This window comes from Muscardinus avellanarius (genome assembly GCF_963383645.1).
Source record: "Muscardinus avellanarius genome assembly, chromosome: 6".
Classification (NCBI taxonomy): Eukaryota; Metazoa; Chordata; class Mammalia; order Rodentia; family Gliridae; genus Muscardinus; species Muscardinus avellanarius.
In genome coordinates, this window is record NC_137791.1 from 514,820 (window position 1) to 539,657 (window position 24,838).

At 50.5% G+C, this 24,838-nt stretch overlaps 1 protein-coding gene across 1 annotated transcript in view; it reads right to left on the reverse strand.

Moving 5' to 3' along the window:
* Positions 1 to 3,910: 3,910 nt before the first annotated feature.
* The window catches only part of PDE5A (phosphodiesterase 5A), a gene marked incomplete at its 3' end in the record, with an annotated part of 89,986 nt that continues 69,058 nt past the window's right edge, over positions 3,911 to 24,838 (reverse strand). Inside the window, exons 13-21 of the mRNA XM_080697819.1 lie at positions 23,608 to 23,733; positions 21,236 to 21,330; positions 16,339 to 16,426; positions 12,858 to 12,958; positions 11,160 to 11,237; positions 9,282 to 9,345; positions 7,131 to 7,205; positions 5,001 to 5,084; positions 3,911 to 4,048 (exon numbers count right to left, since the gene is read on the reverse strand). Coding sequence (XP_080553945.1) covers positions 3,911 to 4,048; positions 5,001 to 5,084; positions 7,131 to 7,205; positions 9,282 to 9,345; positions 11,160 to 11,237; positions 12,858 to 12,958; positions 16,339 to 16,426; positions 21,236 to 21,330; positions 23,608 to 23,733 — 849 coding nt within the window. The remainder of the gene's footprint in view (positions 4,049 to 5,000; positions 5,085 to 7,130; positions 7,206 to 9,281; positions 9,346 to 11,159; positions 11,238 to 12,857; positions 12,959 to 16,338; positions 16,427 to 21,235; positions 21,331 to 23,607; positions 23,734 to 24,838) is intronic.

Consider the following 24,838-nt stretch of genomic DNA (forward strand, 5'->3'; position numbering starts at 1 on the left):
CCAATAGGCATCTGAAAGAGGCTGACCCTCAGGACGAGCCAGAGGGACTTCAAAGCTAATAAACCAGTCACTCCTTTACCCTAGTATAAAAATAGTGCGAGAAACTATGTATTTGTTCAAATATATTGAAAAGGTATAAGAATACAAATAGGTGTCAACAGTGGCTAGTGATGATCCACAGGGCGTCTTTTCCTAAATGGTAATAAACTTCTATTTTCACTATTTACAGGCTTCCAACGACATTCATTAGGACGTGTACACAGGCTTTTCAGAAGCCCGGGGAGGCCAGGCAAGCTGCCGTACTTTCTTCTTCACTCCTGGGGGAGAGGAGGAGAGGACGAGACCACACAGCCCACAGAGCCCACCAGGAATCCAAGCGGCCTCTGCCTGGCCACCTGCAGAAAGTATCGTGCGCTGTGGGTGGACGGCTCTTACAGAATCCTCTTGGAGCTCACGCTGAGGAGGAGCAGGGTGCTACTGAGAGGCTCCCGGGAATCCCAGGAGCCATGCATGTGCCGTCACAGTGAGGTGACGGGTGCCTCTGTCTCCATGGCAACCCAGCAGGACTGGGAACTAGAAGCCTCCTACCAGCCCATGGACTGTGCGCTCTGGGAACCACTGCCCTCCCCAGCCACTTGCCTGACTGGCCATGCAGGGTGGCTGGAAGGTGGCTGGGGGCATGTCTACACTGAGCAACTGAATTCTGCCACTTTATTTTTAACTACAAGTGTTCACAGGAAAGATGGCAATTGCAGGTTCCTTCTCATCTTAATCCTATTAAAAACAAACAAACAAACAAACAAAAAACAACCCCCCCAAAAACCACCACATTGCTTAGATTGGCCTGTTAAGTTTTAGGAGTCAATTTGGTGAAAAACATCAGCAAACTGAAAAATCAAATTGGAGCAAGTCTAATGTTGAAAACAAAGACACTCCAGAAGGATCTGTGGCCAGTTCCCTCCACAAGTCCCTGCTATGAAGGGACACGACTGTCCCGCACGACAGGCAGTGGCGGCACCTCGGGGCGCTCAGCCGCCCGTCTCCTGCCCGCTGCGGTCTGCACAGGGCTGCACAGACCACTCCTGGTGGGCTTTGGAAGAGCCACGTCCACGCCCAGCAGTGGTCGCCCAGGCCCACGGGCTCCTCCTCTGCCACTCGAGGACGGAGGCCTGGCCGCACCTCCCCGTGCTCAGGCCCAGGGCTGCACACTCAAGCAGTGTGCGCAGAGGCACACAGGACCATGGCTGGCAAAGCGCAGCCTCCGCACCCTGTAAGTTTTATAGACATCACTTAACAAGTTAGGAAAATAGTGGGGATTTTAGGTTTGCTGATAACTGAAGTTAAGGGCATCATGTGACTTTGCTATAACCAACCACCAAACACACAAATAAGAATATAGAATAAGAGCAGTTTCTTGCTAGTTATGGGTAATATAAATATAGGGCAGGCTGAGGGAGGGCTGTATGCATTTTTTTTCCAACTCGAGAAGATGCTGGAAAGGAAACAGTCATAAAATAAAATTTAGGTTTGTACCCAAGTACCACAGATAGATAGCAATCCATGTATGGAATGATTTTCTACAAATTGAAACATGTACACCAATTAACCAGTGCCAAAGAAGTTCTCTGTTCTGTTTGAGCTAAAATGAGAATAAAATGAGACAGGCAGGGCACTGCCCGCTTCAGTTACTGTCTTGGCTAGCGAAGTAAAAGAAATCAACGTCAGAAGGCACACCGAACAATTTCTAATCTAATCTATCTACTGTCTTGTCAAGGCGACACACAAATAGCTCCTCCCCACGAACCTGCTGTGCCTTCTGGAGTTTCTCAGTGGCAGCTACTAGAGGGGCCGAGGCACAGCGATTGAAGGCCTTGGTGCCTTGCTTTAGTATCACTGCTGAACCGCAAGGTGCGTGTGGGCGAGGTTTACCAAACATTACTACTCTTTAAACAAGTTTCTATCCTAAGGAATTATGTATACATGCACAGGCGTGTACTGGCATGCAGATGTGACTTATTTTAGTGACAGTCTGTGTAACCGACACACCAGAGGTAACCTGACATTTGATCTGTATGCCATGAAATAAACATTCAGAAAATACAAGCATTTTACAACAAAAATATATATAGTATCCGATGATGACTTCCTAGATGTGCCCTTTTCAATACAAAGTAATAGAAGTAGTTTGTTTTGCTTTTTTTTTTTTAACCTGAATAGTGGGAAAATAGCCACATCACTTCAAAATGCTACACACAATCAGAATTTCATTCTTTTTTTTTTTTTTGTGGTACTGGGGATGGAATCCAGGAGCATTCTACCTCCGAGCTACACCCCCAGCCCTATTCTTTTCATTCCTTATTTTAAAGAGGGTCTCACTAAGTTGCAGAGGGCCTCACTGCGTAGCTGAGGCTGGCTGTGAACGGCAATCCTCCTGTCTCAGCCTCCCAGATGCTGGGCTTACAAGCGTGCCAGGCCCAGCTGTCACACTCAGAACTTTAAAGTGAACACTTGGCATTCTGGGCAGAGTTTCAAGGACCAGAGAAGAGGGGAGACCGTGTTGGTGAAGATGTGCGAGAATGCTGCTTTACCGCTCCCCAGGACGTCCCATGTGGAGCAGGGACAGAAACTCAGGCTGAAGACCCTTCCTCCTCGCAGGGTGGGCTGGGAGTGAAGAGATGGTCTCTGCCTATCCCACCTCCCACCAATCTGAACGTTTCTGTGTATCTGGAACACGTTCTCATTTCCTAAAGCAGCTGTCTGATTCACTATCTATCCTCCGACACTGAATAAGTCTTCAGGGGCACACCGCGAATCTCGAGAAAGCGGGAACTGCCCTAAGGGCACGGAGGCCGGTTTGGGTGCGCCCGACCTGTGTGCGTGTGCGGGCGAGCAGGAATCTCATCGTGACGCCGCTCAGCTTCGTTCCGCCCAAGGCTCCCTCTCTCACGGCTTCTTCAAATCCACTTTCGGCCCCAGTATCGAGGACAGCTCTCTGCTGTTTAAGTAATCAGCGGCTTCTCTCAACTTCACTTAACATGGGACGGGGGAGACGGTAAATTCCATGCCCTCGTCTCTGTAGCCATGCTCGTTTAAGCCAGTGCCCAGAGATGGCTTTTCTGCTGAGATTGAGGCTGCCGACTTGCAAGCTACAGCTGGGAAGGTGAAGAGGAGGACATTCTGTTCGAAAGCTCAATATTCGGAAGGCGTCTTCCCAGGGCCCTTGTAGGCAGAGTTTCTTGATGGCAGGGGCCCGGCCCCCCACTGCTTAGTGCACTGGCCTCTCTGCCAGGGACACACAGCTGCTCCTGCGACGTGGACACCACGGTAGTGCCCACGCTCCGTCCACGACAGTCCTTGGGTGGGTGGGCTGCACCAAACTACAGCCTCTCCCTGTCTGTTCTTTCATGGAGACAGCAAACCAGTTAGATACCAGGCTTTCATTCCATTACCACCTGTTTCTCAGTGCCTCCACTGACTGAGAAACGTGTTTCCCCTTAGAACCCGCTCAGACAGCATTTGCTCTAAATAGGGAAAGGCGGCAGGCTGCATTCAGCTTGCTCTTAACCCACTTTTGACAAAGGCAAGATTCCAAACGTTGTTGACAGACTGTACCCCAGAAAACACAAACCCCAATTATTTATAATCCTCAAGCAAAAAACGATCCCAGTTCAAGACTGGTGCGCAGTGCCGGCCCCAAACGCCAAGCAGCACTCTCGGGACGTGCTGGCGTGGGTGCCGTGGGTGGTTTAAGACAAACGTGGAGAAAACACGTACTAGTGCCCTAAACACACTTCATGCTACGCTCTCCAAGCTGTGCAAAATAAAAATGCAGCAGTGGCCAGGTGCACAGCAGTCTCAGGGTGTAGAGAGGAACGGGGCAGATGGCAGGCCGCCGCTCCACCCCACGACCTCAGCTCCGCTGCGCCGGGCTGCTTCCCCCGTGGGCCAGCGTCTTCTCCTGCTGCTCGGCCAGGGCCTGCCACTTCTGCCGGTTCTTCCTGCAGCCCTCCAGCAAGGGCAGGCAGTGCTCCGAGACGTGGGCCAGGGCCTAGGGAGAAGAGAGAGGAGCCGGCTAGGAGGAGCCAGGATCGGCTCAGGGCGTCCACATTCATCCAGGCCACTTCAGCCCATCTGGCTGCGCCAGTGCAGCGGCCATGGAGTGGAGACTCAGGCCGCACTCAGGCGACCGAGCTGTGGGGCCAGGCACCTGCTTCCGCGGTGCGGCAGACCGGGGCGGGGGGTTGCTGGGCTCTGTGCTTTCCTACACTCTGACTTTCAGCGGTGCACATGATAGGTCTTTATCAAAGAGCACATTAAAGCCAAGTTGCACTTCAGTGTGGCACTATTATTTACCAACCACAGTGCCATGATATTTAGTGGCAAGAGTCACTTACAAAGACTCATGGCAGACCTCTCTGTAATAGAGAAACAATGAAAAATGAGATACCCAGTGGGTGAGGGAGATTATGTAACTACCTTGCAGCTATTAAAATGACTCAGAAACATATTCCACACAGAAATATGTATGTTGAGATACATTATGAATTGCAGAAGCAATTTTCGTTAAATGGAAAGAACATGAAAATACAGTGCGTCTATACCCAGCTTAATCCCAACACCTGGGAGGCTGAGATGGTTAACAGTTGAACTGACTAGAGTGTGCAGAGATAGACTAGGCGCAGTATACTTTGAATGAGCACTGGCACGAGAGCCTTCTCAGCTCCCCTAAAACAGTTTCTTGGTACCCAGCACAAAGCAGGCACTCAGTAGATACGTATACATTAAATGAACGAATGTTTTTGAAACCAGGAAATATGAAATGCGTTCCTTGTTCAGTGCAAATATCATGTTCATCAGTAAAAGACAATACTCACAACTTTATTTCTGGCTTTTTGATTCAGAAGCAAAACTATGCACCTGGGGTTAATCTGCCCATTTTACTTCATTTTAATTTCTAACACAACTTGAGTTTACCAGGCCCACTGGTTTCATATAAGTACCTCGTACAGCTGCAGGCAGATCGCGTCGATGAACCCAACCTGCATACTTGGGATTTTGTTTTTCTTCTCCCTGTTCATTAGATCCTGAAGATATAAACAGACACATACAGATCTACATTTAGTCCAAGAACACAGTGAAGACTGACTCCGAAAAGATGAATCAGCGGGTTAGCTCGGGAAGGTCAGATAGCAGCTAGGTGCATCCTCCTCCCCAAAAAGAAAAGGAAAAAAAGAGAAAACTATGTTATGCTTCAATTCTGAAATGCAGAATGGTTTTAGAAGAATTTTTTTTTTTTGTACTGGGGATGGAACCCAAGTGCATTCTACCTCTGAGCTACATTCCCAGCCCTATTTTTAATCGTTCTTAATTTTGAAACAGGGTCTCAGTAAGTTGCGAAGGGCCTCACAAAGTAGCTGAGTCTGATCCCAAACCTGCGATCCTCCTGTCTCAGCCTCTCGAATGCTGAGATTACCAGAGTGCGCCACCACGCCCTTGAGATCGTGACTCTAGGTTAAAAGGCAGCATCTATTAAGCACCCTCAAATTCTGTGTTCCCGTCTGAAAGTTTACCTAACGAACCACAAAGAACGGCATACACAATAAATATAAGAGAAAAGCATTTCAACATCGTTAGCAATCGGGGAGATGCAAATCAAAATTACACTGAGATTCCACCCAACCCCAGTCAGAGTGGGAAACATCAAAAAGCCAAACGAGAAGTGCCGCTGAAGATGTGGGGAGACTGGAACTCCTCTACACTGTTGGTGGGAGTGCAAACTAGTGCAGCTGCTCTGGGGATCGGGGTGGAGATGCCTCAGAAGCTTGGGGATGGACCCACCACGTGACCTGGATGCGCCACTCCCGGGTAGATTTTAAAAAGGCCTGGAATCAGAGCATTAGAGTAACATATGCATATTCAAGTTTATAGCAACACAATTCACAAGAGTCAAATTATGAAACCAACCTAGGTGTCCATCAACAGATGAATGGGTCATAAAATTATGCGATACACACACAATGGAATTCTACTCAGAACAAAGAAAACAAAATTATATCATTTGCAGAAAGATGGACCTGGAGAGCAATATGTTAAGTGAGATTTGGCCGCCACAGAAAGCGAAGGGTCCCGTGTCTTCTCTCATATGGGAAGCTGGGGCGTCCTCAGGATGCCAGAGGGGCTCCAGATAATCGAGGAGAAACCCCCAGTGGAGCCAGGGAAGAGGGTGGGGGTGGGCAAGGGAGAGCTAATGAAGGATTCACCGCCGCTGGCTTTATGCACATATGTGAGAATAGCAATGTCAACCTCAACGCCTGGAGCCAGGGGAGCCGCCAGCGCGGTGCACACTGTCGCCAACACTACGCTATGTTGCCATGGGAAGCTACAACGCACCAATAAAATATGTTAAAAAGAGAACAAATGGCTTTGAATAGGAAAACAAGGAAGGACAGGCAGAAGTTGAGCAACCTAGACATGTACCCTGTGGACATGCAAACATCTTTACACCAGAGGACAAATCCTGGCCGTGTGCACTTCATGTGATAAGATAAACAAGACGCAGAAGGGCATCTGCTGGAAGAAAAAGTGGCTTACGGCATTTAAATGAAAAAGGAAACTATAAAAGGGAGTAGAATGTGATGACTGCCAGAGTCCTTTTTTTCTCCTTGATTTGCTTTTGTTTTCTGTATAAAGTATTTTCCATATAAAATTGTTTTCTGTATCATATATTCCTGTATAAGTATTTTCTGTATAAAATAAGTAATATTTGTAATATTATAAAAATACTATTTCTTTAATAAGAAAAGTAGTAATTGTATATGGTGGCACATGCATATAATTCCAATACATGGGAGGCCGAGACAAGAGGATTGCAGGCTCAAGACCCACCTCAGCAACTTCACAAGAATCTCAGCAACCTAGTGAAACCCTGTTTCAAAACAAAACTAAAAACATCTGGGTGAAGTAGTTTGGAGGCAGAACACCCCTGGGTGTTCTCCAGTACCAAAAAAGCGTTAAAAAACAAAAGAAGAAGTATATTCCCAAGAAAAGACCCCATGTAGGAAAAGAAAACAGAAGCACAGAACTTTAAAAAATGTTCTGGAGTCATCTCTACCAACAAGGCTCATACTTACGGTGGGCTCGATGTTGAGCTCTCTTCTCTCTCTGTCTCCTTGATCAAAAAATTCCGTTGCTACGAGTTCTGCTATCTGAAATAAACCACAGACCCAGTTTCGGCAAGGAAGGAACACCAGTCTTTTAAGCAGGGACTCTGAATGAAGATACTAAAATCATCAAATGGGTAGTTTTCAACATCAACAGTAAAATTAAAAAGAAGCGATACTGAGCAAGAGAAGCCACACTTCATTCGTTTAAATGTGTAACTAACCACAGGACTAGAGTTCGTAATCTTCTGTAACTAGGCATAAAGCAGCATGCTTTTAAACTTCACCAATTAGTGGGAGACTGGCGCGCTGTGTTCAAGCCAGTGAGATCTCTGTGCATCATCGGTGAGGTGTGTATCGAGCACCACTAACAAAAGGTGCTATGAAAAACAGTGTCAAACCAGGTGCAACTGGCTGGAAGGCTCTTAGAGGGACGGCGCAGGTTCATGGAATATTTCCAGTCCAAATTCAGGACCACAGGCTTTCTGCACAACCTCCACCTCTCTCAGATTCTACCTGTCCACTCAGCTGGACATCCTAGCTCTCAACACCAATAAAGTTTCTGACTTATGCAGCATCACCCATGCTAGTGACTGAGTATCAATGCAAAATTCCCACTAAGCATATAACTATAAAAAGGTTTTCCTTCTTAGGCAAATGGTGACTTATAATTCTTAGGACTATTGCTTTCAGCTACTTAATTCCACTGGAAAATTCCTCCAAGACAAAGTTTTAATCTTTATTTCTTGGAATAAATTATTACTTTGCTCTTTTAGGGAATAATTTTTTTAACTTGAAGATATTCACTTTGACAAATGGCACTGTTATCTCTGTGGACAGGATCTTTTTCTTCTTGGCTCTATTAACGCAGTGGGCGTGTCTGTCCATGATGGACACACTTGCATCACTCCGAAGCCATCTCAGGAACAAACACCCTAGACAGAGTAAGAACATGACAGGCGCGGGTGCTGCTGAGGCGAGGGACCCAGAGCCTCCATCAGCACCCTGGTCATGTATCAGTGAGCATCTAAGTGCCACGCGTCAAGTACTGTCCTTTGATCCTCAAAACAATCTTCTGAGGCCTGTCCTTGTGTTCTGTGGATGAGAAAACTGAGGCCCACAGAGGAAGTAACTTGCATAGGAGGACAGCTAATTAGTAGCATCGCGATGCGCGGACGCCCCTCGTCTGTGCCCAGCCTGCGCTCTAGACTCATCCCCACTTCTCTCTCTCCTTGCTTGCCCCCAACATGCTACCTTTTTATTTTAATTTTAAAAGACTTCTTCCTCCAGTAAAACCACAGGTGAAAGGGTGTAATTCAGTAGCTACATGGTAAGACCAGTCCCCCGACCCCTCTTCGTCTCCTCCCGATGTGGAGACAGGCACGGAGCCTGTCTAAGGAGGCCCGAAGGGCCAATGTCGGAAGTGCTGGCGGTCCCCACTTCTGCCTCACGGAGGGAGAGTGCTTTATCTTCTCTTCTGAGCACGTGTGCCTCAGGGCACGAGCCTGGGGTTGCTGGGCTCCATGCCCGAACAGCTTGGAGCCCTGAGCAGCCGCTGACCAGCTGTGGTCTTCCCTCGCACTTCAAGACTCAAAGCGCAACCTCAGAAACGAAAGTGTGATGACCACGGTGTCCACGGCGCTGTCCTGAGCCTCCGCCACCCGCAGGCACCTCCACTGAGGAGGGTTACTCCTCGCTCTGACTAGAGCCTGCCTGACACCTGCTAGAAACACTTCCTCCGTCTACCAGCCCTGGAAATGTTTCTGTTCTACCTGTTAAAGCCTGCTTAGGGCCAGTGTGTAACCCAATAGGTTAGCCACAAGAACATGATCTTCCTTCTCGGTTCCAGGGTCCTGAAAAGGATGGGCTAAAAATGCAACTCCCAAGGTGAGCAGTAACAGCACTGACATTAAAAATTATCAACAGCCGGGTGTCTGCCGTGTAGAACATGGATGTTTAAAGTGCAAACGACTCTCCTAAAAAGGGAAGATGTTTTAACGTTTAATTATCTGCTTTTGTGCTGCTTAATGGCTAGGGGAGAAATCCCACAAGTACTTCAAAAGCTACTTGGATGCTAAAAGCTTCTATTTAGCCATCTTGGCTGGTCTTTAAGCAACATACCCGCTGCTGGACGGGCCAGGGCTTTGTGATTGCAGAAAGGTCACACGCGGTCATCAGCATCGCTCTGTTGAGGGAAAAGAAACCCCAGACTCCTGTTTACTTTCATGTGAACACATGCCTCCGTCCATGGACACTAATAGAGGGTTACGTTAAACCCTCTCAACAGCGGGAGCGGCAGTGTCTGAGGACCAAAGCCCCAGGAGGAGCCTGCCAGCCACGGGGAGGGGTCTGTCCCCGCATGCCCCCACTGATCTCTGGCCTGGCACAAAGAGAAGCAGGCAAGCTTTGGGGAACACATGGCCTTATGGCTGTGCTTCCATCTTGGCTGCCATTCTTGGCGCAGCCTGGTAAGGCATACCAACTGCTGGCTCGTAACCACTATGGGGACCGGGCAGACAGCCTACTGATCAAGTCCTGCGAGGGACTCTGTGGTAGCCATGGCCTCGCTCCTCCCACAGTGCCTCCCGGACAGGCTTTCCAGGACTGGACAACATCTGCAGAGACCTGAGGACGTGATGTCCTTCGCCACTCCTGGTGACAGCACAGGGCCTCTGAGCACTGAGCTACCAGGAAAAGGGCTCAGGCTGGCCAAAAGTCTGCCATACTGGCCCTCCACAGAGCCGAGTCCACCCCTGTCAGAAGCTGCCTGCCCCTGGGTAGCAGGAGAAGGGCTTCAGAATACACCAGCCAAAGCCCACTTTCCCTCGCTCTGTAAGGCCATAAAGAAATCGGCCCTTACTGCCACTCTATCCTCAGACTCCCCTGAGGAGCCAGTGCCCAAGGCCCTTCCCTCGCTCGCTCAGCACCCACACCAGGGGGGATTTCAGCCTTGAGGGAATGGCAGAGCTGTGGTCTCTAACGGGCAGGTGCAGCTGAGCTCAGGCTGGAGGGCGCACAGTCAGGAGAGGGCAGAGAGAGGATGGCTGGGTAGGGTGTGCCGGCCTCGTGCCTCTGCTCTTATGGGGCAGCACTGTTCCCCAGCGCCAGGGGGCAAGTCCGTACTCTCCTAGGGCACTGTTCTGAGACCCAGGTTGAGTGTACAGAACAGCTATATACAATTTCCTCTTCATCCACAGCTCCCTTGGCAGGATAACTAATCTCCAACTATTTAAAGAAATGTTGATTAAAAACTGCATGGCCCAAGGACCGTCAGAGCCTTTTCTTTATAAAGGGCTCCTGGGCCTCGGTTGGCCCTGCTCTTACTCAGCAAGAAGAGGAAGAAACAGTATTGGCCAGGGCTGCCGTCCCCAGAGGGAGGGAGGACCTAAGATACTGCAGGTGTAGAGAGAGGACAAGTCCTACAGCACCACCCTCCAGGACAGGCGACCTCTCAGCCACCTCCCTTGCTCCAGGGTCTGCAGTTTCCAGCTCCTCCACTCCAAAGCACGAGGAAACGGGGAAACAGCCTCAGCCATGAATTGATACTCTTCTACCCCATGTCCCAAAGGTCCTTGAGAAAAACGGCACAGCTTATTCACTTGAGTTTGCCAGTGCTTGCCTGCCTGCCTGCCTGCCTGCCTGCCTGCCTGCCTTCCTTCCTTCCTTCCTTCCTTCCTTCCTTCCTTCCTTCCTTCCTTCCTTCCTTCTTCTTTTCTTTTTGGTACTGGGATAAACCTGGGGCAATCTGTTTCCCAGCCACACCCTCAGCCCTGTTTTGCTGTTCCGCTTGACACAGGGTCTCACTGAGTTGCTGCAGCTGGCGGCGAACCTGCCGAGTGCTGGGATGATGGGCTGCACCCCACGCCCAGCTGCGTTTCTTTTCAAGTAGAGGTTCCCGTTCAGTTCTTGGCACCACACTAGAGAAGTCTGACAGCCTCAAGGATCACTGTGTAACCAACAACTGCAGCCAACAGCAACCGGGAGGAAGCCGACACTTACAGAAATAACTCCTTCTGATGAGGGTCCTCCAGGTTGAATTGATTTCTTCTTATAAGTTCAAAAAATTCTCCTCTCCTCCTGGAAAATAAAGGAAAGTATTTAATAGTTATGACAAATCCTCAGGCTCTTGTCCCCAGACTCATGGAGTAACCCCCCCCTTAGAACTCAATATAAAAATAGTTTAAAAATAATTAATGGTTCACTTTCTCCCTCCTCATTGGGTTTGGATAAAACATTAAAGCATAGACATTAACTAGACATCACAGATAATAATCACTTCAACTCTAGGATATTCTTTTCTCTTTCTTTCTTTCTTTCTTTCTTTCTTTCTTTCTTTCTTTCTTCTTTCTTTCTTTCTTTTTTGGTGGTACTGGAGTTCCTGGAAGCCCTTCTACCTCAGGGCTACACTCCCAGACCTATTTTATATTTTTATTTGGAAACAGGGTCTCCTAAGCCATTGAGGCTGGATTTGAACCTTCACGATCCTCCTGTCTCCGCCTCCCAAGCGTGGGGATGACAAGCGAGCGCCACTACGCCTGGCTTGGAATATTCTTAATTGAAATATAGTATGCGTTAGCCGGGTGTGGGGCGCATGCTTGTAATCCCAGTGCTTGGGAGGCTGAGACAGGAGGATTGCGTAGGTTCAAAGCCAGCCTCAGCTACTGAGTGAGGCTCTCCGCAACTTAGTGAGACCCTGTTTCCAAATAAAATATAAAATAGGTCTGGGAGTATAGCCCAGAGGTTAAAAAAAAAACCCACTGGGTTCCACCCTCAGTACCACAAAAAAAGAAAAGAAAAGAAATATAGTATGAGTTAAAAGTGTGATATTAAGAACGATTTAAAATACCTTAAGCTCCTGGCATACTAAGGTCTCTAGGCTTCAGTTTAATGTCACACATCTCATTCTTATCTATCACAGCACAGGGTAAAACAGGACAATGCAGGCATGAGGTGCTTTTGAAGTCGAGCGGCCAGGCGGGGCTCAAAATAGGAGTTATCATGTCCAGTGAACACTGAACTGTTCAGTGTATGGTAAATACTTCCTGTGTGCCCAACACCATTAAGTTTCTTAGGAAGTCACAAGAGCTGGAGACACCAGACCAAGGAAAGAAAACTAACGTAGGAAAACCAGCTGTGTGCGACTAAGTCAGGAATAGGGCTGATTTGTGTGGAATCAGAAGACAGACCCTCCTGTTGCCCAGGGCCTGAAGTGGTTGAGATGCCATCAGGGCAACAGATACTCTCCTGACTCTTGGTATACTGGTAATCCTTAGTAATTACTGTGAATACTGCAGAAGGGGATAAGAACTGCTCTCTGCCTCTGGCTTCTCTCCCTGCTCCGTGGCTTTGGTGACAGTGGAAGGAAGCAGGGCAGGGCAGAGGCCGGGGAGAGAGGGCCAGGAGGAGGCGGTGGCCTGCAGACCCCCGGCTGGCAGCCTGGCCTGGGATGCTGGGGATGGACCGGGACGTCAAGACACAAACTCCAGAAGCAGAGCAGCAGGCCAGCACAGAGATGACCACACACGCCGCGGCCAGAGGAGAGGTGCTCGGTGCTGCCGCTTGGCAACGCCCCCACCTGGGAGCAGCTGCGTCAGGACATTCGGCCGTAGACTAGAAGGACTTCCCAAAGTGGTGTTAAAGTTTGGAGCCCTCCGAGTCCTTCCCAGACCTACTGCAGAGGAGAGTCTTAACACTTACTTAATGAACAGAGCCAGGTCCGTAGCTAGGATGGCCTGCTTGATTATCCTTAACACAGTCTTGTACTCTTCGATGGACAGGCCACTGAGAATCTGATTCCCCTTCGTGAAAAAAGAAAGCCATCGTTAGCACTCCGCCTGGAGAAGCTGATGACGAGAAAGCCGCAGCGACAGTCGTGCGGCTCCAAACGTGGAGGACGCACGTCCTTGGAGGACCCATGAGAGAACACTCCCCCAACAGCCCTGTAAGAAAAGCACCCAACTTCCTAAGGCTCCACCTGCCTCCGCGTGCGTGGCTCCCAACTCGCAGGCTCCTCAGAGCAGTCCAACCCGAGACCCAACGGCGTGCGTTCTTTTCCTTCCAGAAGATTAGTTGCTATAACCTAGCAGCAAGCGAAACTGGGAAGTTGAAGTCATGCTATTTGATGAAAGAATGGAGTTGTGAAGGCTTTAAACAGCTGATTATTACAAAAAACGTCCCCATGGCTTCTGTAATAGGCCAGAGACATTTCTGGTGCAGATCTACAGACCCTCGTCGTCTCCGAGCACTGTGTGTCCTCAGAAGTGCGGCTGGAGGCGAGTGAGGCTTGAGCGTGGGCACGCGTGGGCACAGTGGCGTGAGAAAGGGGCTGGGGCGTCAGTCGGAGCTGCCTACGGCGTGAATCCACATGCACGCCACTGACACTCTAGTTACGGGACCGTTTTTTATTTCTCCATTGTAATTTAAAGCCCAATGGCTCTCTGATCTTGAACTAAGTCAAACACACAGCACAAGTGCTCAGAATATACAGAAAACATCTTGAATCTAGTCAGATGTGTTTCATTACTCTTAAGGCCAACAAAAAACTCGGAGGCTTAGGCGTGGGATCTGGGGGCCAAGGGTTTTTAATGGAGATAGAACTGCTGGGTGTTCGAGGGTGCAGCCAAAGCGCAGGCAGAGGGTAATTTTAAGTGCTGGAATTGTGGCATGGATCTAATTAATGACAAAATTCTTCAATTGCTACCATAAAAGTTATTTAAATATTAAATCATTTTAGGTTCTGGGCCAAATAGAAAACTATTTAGAGAATGCCTGATACTTTTAATTAAGATAAAACAATTTCAAGCAGAAAATGAGATGTATCTTGGTGCTATATTTTCAATTTTCCTCCCAAAAGTAGAGACTCTCATTTTTTTTTGTGTGTGTATAACTGTGCTTACAAAGACAGATACACAGACACTTCTTATCATTTGGGCCATCCATATATACACCCAGGTTCCATACATGTTAAGTAATAACATATCTCGTAATGACTTCAGTTATGGACTAAAAGAAGTAACTAGACTAGAATACTGTCACATTCCCTTTTAAAATAAAAGGTCAGTGTATGTTCTTGCTTTGGAACTGCATTGCTAACAGGATATTAAACTAAAAGCTCCAGCAGAAGCACAAGGGCAGCGTGTGAGGAGGAAAGCACAGATGTCTCTGCTGCAAAAGTCTCGTTTTGGAAAACCGCTAGACATAACAAGGCTGATGGGAAAACCAGTGCTGGGTGGACCGCTTGAACCCAGGCGGCTTCGTAACCAAGCACAAAGCAGACCAGGAGCCAGTACCCGGGCGGGGTGGACACCCCAGCCTGGGGCCTGCGGCTGGGATGCTAAGGGCGTGGCGTGCGGTGGTGGTGTGCGCGGCAAGGCCGTGAGCAGGTGGCAAGAGGCTCCGCGGTCCACCGCAGAGACCCTTGCACCAGAGCAGGTTTTAATACCGGTGAGTGAGAGCGGGGAGGACTGCGCAGGAGGCCAGGCACTCTCCTGTCTTGTTAAAGGTCGAGATCCAGCTGCCACAGCCCTGGCCCCGGTACCCAGGCAGCGTGGGCATGGGAGGGTAGGAGCTCCCTCTGGTGGTCACAGACCACACAGCAAGACAGCCTGTGGAGGCCATGTGTGGGCCTCCCGAGGAGGAGGCTGAGCCTTCACCCTGTACCCCACTGAGTTGTCCAGGAGGCACCCCAAGTAGGACTGTGCACACGGTGTCCTGCAGGCTAGCAGGTGGCAGGGGACGGGGTGGACACCTGTCTGGCTCCTGCCTGGGAACCTATGGCAAGGCTGGTTGGCATGCTGGCTACGCTGGGACGTCCCCGCTAAAGGCTCTGCGGGCAGCAGGAAACTGCCACAACGACCCGGCTAAACTCTGCTGCCCCTGCGGGACGCCAAGTGGTCCTGCCCCTGACCCGCTCTCCCGCCCTCCCCCAAGTCTGGAAACAGCAGGGAGGCAGGGAGTGAGAAGGAGTTGGAAGAGACCTGAGGTGAGCTATGAGAAGTGGACAGGAAGTCACAGGAGAACCTGAACTAGATGAGTTCAGAATGTGGACTACCACCCAGGACGGACATTTTGCCTTTTGAGTTGGGAACCGCGTACTATACGTTGGTACCTAAAACAACCACAGAGCTTTTACGTAATAAGACAGTGACCCCCCAAAAAAATCAGGGGCTTCCCTGAGTTTCCATCCAGGGCTCTGGAAAGAACTGGCCCAGAGCCAGGAGCAAACTGAGAGACGGGCATGGGGTTGCTTTGGGGTTGCATGTCATGCCTGGTGCTTGCTCAGTGCAGTAGTTACAATGTCCACTGGCCCTTATCATAAAGGGAACACGCAGACAACAAACACTGTCAATAATGGGCAAACCGAAAGGACGTGATCACTGTTAACGTTCTGGCGATCCTATTTTAATCTTATTTTCTTTAACATAAACATATTTGGCATATCATACTTTGTGTGTGTGTGTCGTGCTAGGGATGGAACCCAGGGGCAGTCTACCTCTAAGCTACACCTCCGTCCCTATTTTATTTTTTTGTTTGAAACAGGGTCTTGCTAGGTTGCTGAGTCTCACTAAATTGCCGAGGCTGCCTCCCGACCGAGAATCCTCCTGCCTCAGTCTCCAAGTACTAGGATCACAGGTGTATGCCACCAAGCCCGGCTCATATATTTTTTACATTGATAAAGATCTATTTAACTAAGTCACTGAACAGCTTTATTCCTTAACAAACCAGTTTGCTTGTGATTCGAAATTTTAATAAAGAGAGTGAGGGCTGGGTGGAGCCTATTGGTAGAATCCCTGCTTAGTATGCTTGAGGCCCAGTGTTTAATCCCCAGCACAGCAAAAAAATCAGGAAAGGTATTGCTTTTGAAAGCAAACCCCAAGCTGTATATGCCATCTGCTTTGATTTTAAAAAAAGGGCAGAATTAGCCAAGAGCCACAAAATCCCATTTTGTTTCTAACTTGGTGCACTTAGAGTCTAGCAACCAAATTTCCTGTCAGGCAACCACTGGCCACTCCAGCTCTGCAGAGTGGGGGATCCATGAGGAGCTGCCTGCCCGGGCTTTGCCCTCCTTACCCTAAAAGGAATGGAGTATGTTCAAGAATTTATGGTGCTGGGATCAGGTCCAGAACCTAAAAATAAGAGTGCGCGCCCGGAGCCGTCCGCAGCCCCACCCAGTGCTTACGGGGCTGTTGAGGATCATCAGGCACTGGTCGAAGTGGTGGTGCTCCATGATGGAGTGGCAGTAGAGCTGCGCCAGCGGGTGCTCGCTGCTGCAAGAGGGCGGAGGGGAGGCGTCAGGCCCGGTGGTCTCTGGGAAACGACCCGCGGTCAAACCAAGGGCACCGCTGGTTCCAAGTGTGGACGGCTGCGCTTTTTTTTTTTTTTTTTTTTTTTTTTAATGGCACTGGGGATGGAGCCCAGGGCTTTTCTACCTCTGAGCTACACCCCAACCCTATTTTTTATTCTTTGTTTTGAAGCAGGGTCTCACTGAGTTGCAAAGGGCCTCACTAAGTCGCTGAGGCTGGCCACGAACCGTTATCTTCCTGGCTAAGACAGGTGGTGGTCCTCGGCAGCAAATGGATGGTGACGGAGGGGAGCTGGCTGGACCCAAGCCGGGGATGTGCGGGTCCCCCCAGTGAAGGAGTCAGAGGACCTGCTAGTCCAGGGGGACGAGCAAGGCAGGGCTTGCAACACCTCACCTGGGAGGGGACGGGGAGTGCCAGGCTTCTTTGGGCAGCTGTCAGGACCCTGGACCTCAGTGTCACTCATGGAGGGGGTGAGACGGAAGGTGATTAGAGGGGGGATGAAGGGGGGTGAGCAGCTGAGGGTCGGGCCTGGTGGCTCAAGGTGCCTGAGCCCTGCCCCCTGGGTGAAGGTCTGAACTGGATCTGGGTGGAGACCCAGCTAACACACGGATGAACCTTGATAATCGGGCAGGGGGATGAGCAGGAAGAAGGCCGGGCGGGCCTGTGGCAAGGATGGCAGGGATGAGCCCTGCCTGCACCCACGCCCTCCATCCTCGGCTGGTGCATCACTCAGATTACATGTTGACCTTAACATGACAAGGGTCACTTCCTTTGTACCTGTCAGCAGCAGAAAATGAAAAGCTTCTAAAGTGTCTGTTATTCTCGCGAAAGTAAGAAATTCCTTGTGGACGTCCTACGAACAGGCTTCAGGTCAGTTTTAATCTGCACACACATCTTGAGTCTGGTGACCCGGGTTTCCTTAACAGGAACAACTTCCGTTCATGGGGAGTCTATGACATGCGGGCTCCATGTGAGGTCACCCTGCTGAACTTCTACGGTAATCTTGAACAGGGCAGCTCCATTCACATTGTCAGGGTCCTCGCTCCCACCTGCTGCCTCGGTGCCCTCCAGGCTGCCCGCAGGACTGGCCATGCTCGGGTCAGGCAGCTGCCTTCACCCACAGGCGACTGAGGAGTCCTCTGGAGTCACTGTGGGCCTCACCTCCTCCTCCCGCTCGCTCCCCAGGGTTGGCATTCAGAGACAAGCGACAGACATACCCACTCAGCACCCAGACGTTCCCGCAGGGAACCTCAGAGCTGCTCCAATAGCGACGTTGTGTTATTTGGTCTTAGAGGGCTGAAGGTGCAGAGATAACCACCTTGCAGGAGGCGGGCGCAGCAGCAGACCAGAACCAATGCCTACCCTGCACGCACTGTCAAGATGCCCTGGACCTCTGCCCCTGCCCAGGCCCTCTCGCTGACCCAGGAAGAGCTGGACAGCGGGGCAGCGAGCAGGTCAGCGCGGGGCATGATGACCTCATCCCTCCACAGGCACGGTGCTGGGGCTGCTTCTGTCCACTGCAGCACAGTGGTGACACCTGGAGCTCCTACCTGGCAGTCAGAGCAGTCCCGGGAAGCGGCCAGCACCCAGAGAACACTGGCTCCGCGACAGGCACTGTTCCGGGCACCTGACATCTATTTACGCTCCTTCAACCCCTACCCAAGCCCTGCAGAGTGTCCCAAACACCAGGCAATAAGGCCTCCACCTGTGGTTCACTTCTGGGATCACCGCTCGTCCCTGACACCAGGCTAATGAGGCCTGCACTTTATTCCTATCCAGATCCATGGTGTCCGAAGACCTCCAGCCTCGCCAGGGACCGCGTCATCCTGAGATCACAGGTCTCTCAAGTCTGAACCCTACAGCAGCACTTTCCAGCACTCCTCATCACCAGGCCGTCTCTAGGGTCCTGAGGAGCCATGCTCCACTCCCACCAAGCCCCCAAGGACACCTCCCCTTCCCTGCCCTGCAGAGAGCACAGGGGACCGTGGCCTGGGGCTCTCTGAAAACACCTGTCCTGAGGTTGACCATGCTGGGAAACCATCCACAAAGATGCCCACCTCAGGGTGCTCTGGAAAGAGCCCTGCGCTCTCTCCTGCCCATGTGCAAGGCCCACTTCCTCCCCTAATAGTGGAGATGGGCTGCACTGGTCTTGGCCAGTCTCCTGAACACTCAAGTCCGCGCTGTTGAACAACACAGAGTGCACCGGACGCCTTCTCCCTCTGACCCTCACCATGGAGAGGGATGAGGACTGAATACCAGAAACCACACTTTATGCTTTACAAGAGCGCTCTCCTGCCTCAGAAGTGTCCAAGCTGCAGCAACCACTCAGTATCCGTCAGTCCAACATGTAGGAGAACTGCACTCTATTGTTCCACAGCCACCAAGGTTGCAGCTAATCAAATGAATGCACTGAAGACAGCCTTATCACACACTGCCCGCAGACTAATGCAAGTGGCTCTGTCTGCACCCATGCCGGCCATTTTCCCGAGCAATGTCCACGTGCTCCCTGCTGTGTTCCTGAAGCACTGCCTACTTTTAAAATAATGACTCAGCAGCCACCCGCGATGGAGATGGCTCTCTCCTTCCCACCACGTGGGAGAGGGAAGCGGGAGAGTGAGCCCTTCTCCTGGGCACTTCCCTGCACACCTGCAGGAACCTCATGGTTGCCATTTTCACAAACAGGACAGAATCAGAGCGCCCAGCCCTGGACCAAGGACGGCTTGCTGGATAATGAATGAGGAGGATTTCAGTTTCTCTCTCAGCCACCCACGACCACCTTTTTTTCCTTGATAGATTGCTCTGACTTCTGGTCCTTCTTTCAGTGCTGTGATTCCCTTGACCCACTCGTCTCCCTCTCTGATGAGGCCAGGGCAGGCTATCCCTTCAGGAGACAGTCATCACGTGGAAGCCTTATGCTAGTACAACTCTCCCAAGAGTTCTCCAGCTGAGCAGATCTAAGGCTCACTCATTCACCAGAAAGGGAAGGGGAAAAAAGTCCCTGGAAAATTCTTGGTTTCTCCTACTCAAACCACAGGGATAAAGGAAGAAATAAAAGTCTGAAATTTCTTCTTTTAAGTTTAAAAAAAGTCACGACTGCTTGGGTGAAGTCTGCTTTGTGGTGTGAGAAAACACGATTCTGCCGTCTATGACTCTTTCCCAGGACTTTTGTTGTTCTTAGAGAGAAGATGACGTTGCTCCAGATGTTTTTCTGGGTGATTATTTTTAGGAAAACAAAACTGAATGTTTTCTCTTGGCTGTGCAGCAGAGCAACAGAGCATCTCAGAGCAATCCGCGCACCGGCAGTCCCCCACGACAGTGCGCTTGGTGCCGAGTGGGGAGGCTCCCAGAGAGCGCCGGCTCTGACCTTAAGACAGCTCTGATGCACAGGCCTCTGAGGGTGCAATGCCAGGACTCTCCCTTCTGGATGATCCCGTTCACAACTGCTCTCCTGCCCGTGTGAGGCTCAGGATGCAGGACAGAGCTCAGGGGTCGGAGGACAGGCCGCCTGTCTGCCCTCCAAAACCTTTAGTTTCCAAGAGGAAGCGGCCAGGCTGACACCAGGCAAGAGTGTGCGGCCCTTACCCGCCAGTCAGCATGGGGCATGGCTGCTCGTCTCTAGATCCCCTTTGCACACAGTCTTCTGTTTATTCAGACAAAGAAACAGAGATGAGAAAGCTTTCTGCAATATCCTCGAGATACTAGATATCTGGAATGTTCTTAAGAGACTGACCCACTAGTGGGTCTACTTGCATACTTTAAAAAGATGCTCAGTAGTAAGAGATTTTGCCTTTAAAAGGCAGACTTTTCAACCAAAATGCTGCACAGAAATAAGAATGTCACAGTGTCTGAAAACTGTGACGAAAGGGCGTGTCACCGCCATCGTCTCTGCCATCACACGCACCTCTGATTTGGGAGGAGTCGCCGGAGGCTTGTCCTAAGGAAACCCACCCTGCAAGGAGGCCTTCTGCTGCGGTACAGCCGCCTCTAGCACCTGCTGCCGGCTCAGCACGGCACACGGGGTACTGCTGCCCGTGGCCCCCTCAGCTCGCCAGCCCTACGTGGTGGGCATGCTAGTCTGTCCATCTGTCAGGCCCACCCAAAGCCACGTCTGACCAGCAGGCCCACTTCCCAGCCCCGGGCTGCACTCCTCCAGGGGCGCCATGGCCTGTGTCCCCTGAGCACTCCCCAGTGAGCAGAGGCAAGCGGAGAGCTTTCCAGAATCACCTCTCCCATCCCAGGGCGAAATTCTACTTCTACTGAGAGGGGCTTGACGGTTTCCTCAAGACGCACTTCAGTGAGGCACACTTAAATTGAAGCAAAACTCCTGGCAGCTATCTGAGACAACAGGAGTCTCCACAGAAGCACTGTGAGATCTGCGGTGAGTGGCGTGGCACTGGCTTGCCTTCTTTTATTCTAGCTCCTTTAAATCTAAGTGGAAGCCGGGCGTGGTGGCGCATACTTGTAATCCCAGCATTCGGGAGGCTGAGACAGGAAGATTACGATTCACGGCCAGCCTCAGCTCCTACTTAGTGAGGCCCTTTCCAACTCAGTGAGACCCTGTTTCAAAATAAAGAATAAAAAACAGGGCTGGGGGGTGTAGCTTGGAGGTAGAATGCCCCTGGGTTCCATCCCTAGTATTGAAAAAAAAAAATCGAAGTGGAGCCTGAGAAGGGAGCCTGGCCAGTGGGCATTTGTATCACCATCCCCACCCCGCCCCCGGGGCTTTCACTTAAAACACCTAGACTAGGATGCATGGCTGCCAGGTCATCTCACCGCTGGATGTAGGAGTTGTTCACCCCACGGTGGTCCAGGTCGTGGCTCAGGGCGGCGATCAGCAGGGCCAGGATCTCCAGGTCGGCCAGCTTGCTCTGCGACCACGGGAGCGTGCAGGGGAGAAGGACATGGGTGAGGGCGGTCCGCTTCCTCCTCCCCATGCTTCAGCTTCTGCAGGTCACAGAGGATGCAACCTCGACGCTTCCCGTTCACGCTGGGGTCATTACAAGTGCGCCCTGGACAGCAGAGCCGAGTGGCCTCAGCAGTCGATGATCTGCCCCGTCAACGCCACTCTGTCACGAAGGCTGCTCTTGGCTGTGTCTGATTTTAGTGCTGGGGATGGAACCTGCAGGACCTCATGCATGCTAGGAAAGCGCTCTACCACTGAGCTATGAGCTCTCTCCACCCCAATGTCACCAATTCTTAACTATCTATACGTATGCGGAATAACCATAATACACTTTATTTTTGGGGGTGTGTGTTACTGGAGCTTTGGCCCAGAGGCATTCTACCTCCGACCTGCAAACCTCCCCCCATTTTTCAGTCTTTATTTTTAAACAGGGTCTCACTAAGTTGCGGAAGGCCTCACTAAGTAGCTGAGGCTGTCCACAAACCTGAGATCCTCCAGTCTCAGCCTCCCGAATTCTGAATGAATGGTGCGTCACCACACCCAGCCATAATAAACTTCAAATAATTATCTTTTCTCTTTAACTTCCTGCAGTTTCTGCTATCAGTTACTTTATCCTCAAGGAAAGTAGAAAATGTGACCATTAAGCAAAACAGCAGAATAAGATGATTAGGAATAAAGATCTTGGCTTTCAAATGTAAATGATACAGTCCCAAGCCAAATATAGGCTGCTTTTGACTATCTGCCATTTGAATTATCTACACATGTGTTCCCATTCATTAATCAGAAAACACAAGTTGAATCATCCCACTGCTCTAATCTGCTGGAAATCTCAGCACTATTAATTAAGTAGGTTTTGAAGCATCCGTGAAAGTCATGCTTCATGAGTTAGCATGAAAGGAAAGGATAGATTCCAGTGATGATAATCCTTGTGGCTCAGCCAGCCCCAAATACGTTCATCTTATTTCTTTTAAATTTTTGCTACAGAGCCAGGCGTGGTGGCGCATGCTTGTAATCCCAGTACTTAGGAGGCTGAGACAGGTGGATCTGGGTTCGCCGCCAGCTCAGCTACTTAGTGAGGCCCTCTGCAACTTCAAACAAAATAATAAAGAACAAAACAATCGGACTGGTGGTGTAGCTTGGAGGTAGAATGCCCCTGGGTTCAATCCCCATCACCACACAAAATAGATAAATAAATAAATGTTTGCTACAGCAGGAAAAATATTGCTCTGGTATTTCATCTGGTCTCTTGGGTAGCAGTCATTTATCTTCTTCCTTTCCTTCTCTCTCTCTCTCTCTCTCTCTCTCTCTCTCTCTCTCTCTCCTTTGTTTTGTGACTAGGGATGGAACTCAGGGCCTCGCACACTCTAGAGTCAAGCACTCCACCAAGCAGCTCTACATCCCCGCTTCTTCCACCTCCAGCCACTTTCAGGTGCTCACCCTAAGACACTAGAGACAGAGGGCAGCATCCTAGGACTTTATTTTTACAAGAGAAGAGGTAAGTGCTGAATAAAATCAGCTATAGATGATGGACACCTACAGTCCCTTACCTGGAATAACTAGTCAATTCCCACAGAGGATAGAATCTAAGGGCAGAGTTGTGGGTAAAATTTGGCCTGCGAAGTGGTGGATTACCTGGAACTTTCCTGCACTGATCTCCCTTTGAAACCGTTTCTGATCAAGATGTATGAAACCAAGACCTTTCCTAAGGAACAGGACTTAGCAAGTTGACTGAGGGCCCCAGAGAAAATGCAGGGGGCACCCTGGACTTAGGAAGCCGGCTCAGCCCCGCGGGTTTGGAGGAGTCCTGCTGTGCAGCCCGTCAGAAGTGGGGCCTCCTAAACGCTGCGGCCCCTTCTTCTGGGGGAAGTCTTTCTTTGCCCAAAGACTACTCAAGTGTAACCTGAAGTTAATGCAGAGATTCACAGTGTGTCACCCATGTTCCATAGGAAAGAAAACCGGCAGCCAAGTTTTCCTGCCATTTGTTGCTTTTAACAAAACACAACTGGCATGTGAATGGCAGTGGGTTACCTTCAATAATCCATGCATGTTAAATATAACCAGAAAGACTTTTTTCTTTTTTTTATTAAAGCCCTATATTTTTATTCTTTGTTTTGAAACAGGGTCTCACTGAGTTGCAAAGGGCCTCACTAAGTAGTAGCTGAGGCTGTCCGCGAACCACGATCCTCCTGCCTCAGCCTCCCACCAAACGGCCTTAAAACAGATGACCAGCTCTGAGAAATACCTGGATTCTCCCCACTCTCAGAGCAGCAAACATGCACTGAGCCGTGTTGAAGGCATGCCTCCAGTTGTGATAGGCAACATTCTTCCGGTAGTTCTTCTTCACGCTTAAAATCCACCTGCAAAGAACCTGTAGGAAACCAAGTGTAAGAAGTAAGGACAATCACAGGCACCGTCAAGGTCCCGCACACGGCACTGTGTCCAGTCTGCCCTAGTGCCAGGGAGGACGAGCTGCTCCTTTGGCCACTCTGTGGAGGAGGAACCCAGCATCATGGGACGGGGTGGCCAGAGTCCAACCTGAGCACGGCCAGAGCCCAGCACGTTAACACTCACTGGCTGAGCTCGGTGCCAACACAAGACATCTCACAGAAAGGTGCTGCGGGCATAGGGAGGGCCCGGCGAGCTTTCTAAAAGATGCTCCATCCCTGAGTGATACAGCGGGTAGTCCAAGAGTCACTGCGTGCGAATTCGCCTTCAGAGAGCAAGTTCTTCCCTGCTTCTCCTGGGCATATCTGCAAAGGTGTTCAGCACGGGCTACGGCGCAGGCCCCAGGACAGGTCAGAGGGCGCGTCCTAAGACCACCATTAATGAGGCCTGTGTCCTTTAAAGGTAAAACTGCGCTGAAGAGAAGGTGGAGTTGCTGCTTGGTGGCCAAGAAGTGACATTTGATGATACTCTATGCAGAACAAAGCTCTGGGTCCATGTAGGGAAAACACACACTTTAAAATATGGTGGGACAGAAGGCTGGGCTCCTGCGTGTGCAGCACAAGCCAGCTTTAACCCAGCTGCTGAGCGGTGTGTGAGGTGCTGTCCCTGGAACTCAGGGGCACTAAGCTATGGCTACTCTTAGTATTTGCCTCAGAGCCTGTCTCTGCAAACCCGAATGACTTCCTACACTTGAGGGATTTTAAATAATACATGTATGGTCGCCCTGCATGCATGACCAGGGCCACTGAAGGGGAGCTGAGTGAGGGAAGGGGACTGTTCAGCAGGTGTGGGGCTGGAGCCCACGGGCCCGCCATGCGGAGGAAAGCAACGGAACCACCGTGCTCCCGTGTCTGAGGTCTCCATGCTCCTGTCCTGTAGCTGTCTCTGTTCATATGGAATTCTGGCGAAAGACAGCCCTGATGTCTCCCGGCCCCTGCACCCTCTGAGTTGCCGTATCTCAAGCAAAGAATTTCTGGGAGCGGAAGAATTTCTGGGACCATGTGGTCTGTGCCATGGGCCACCACTGA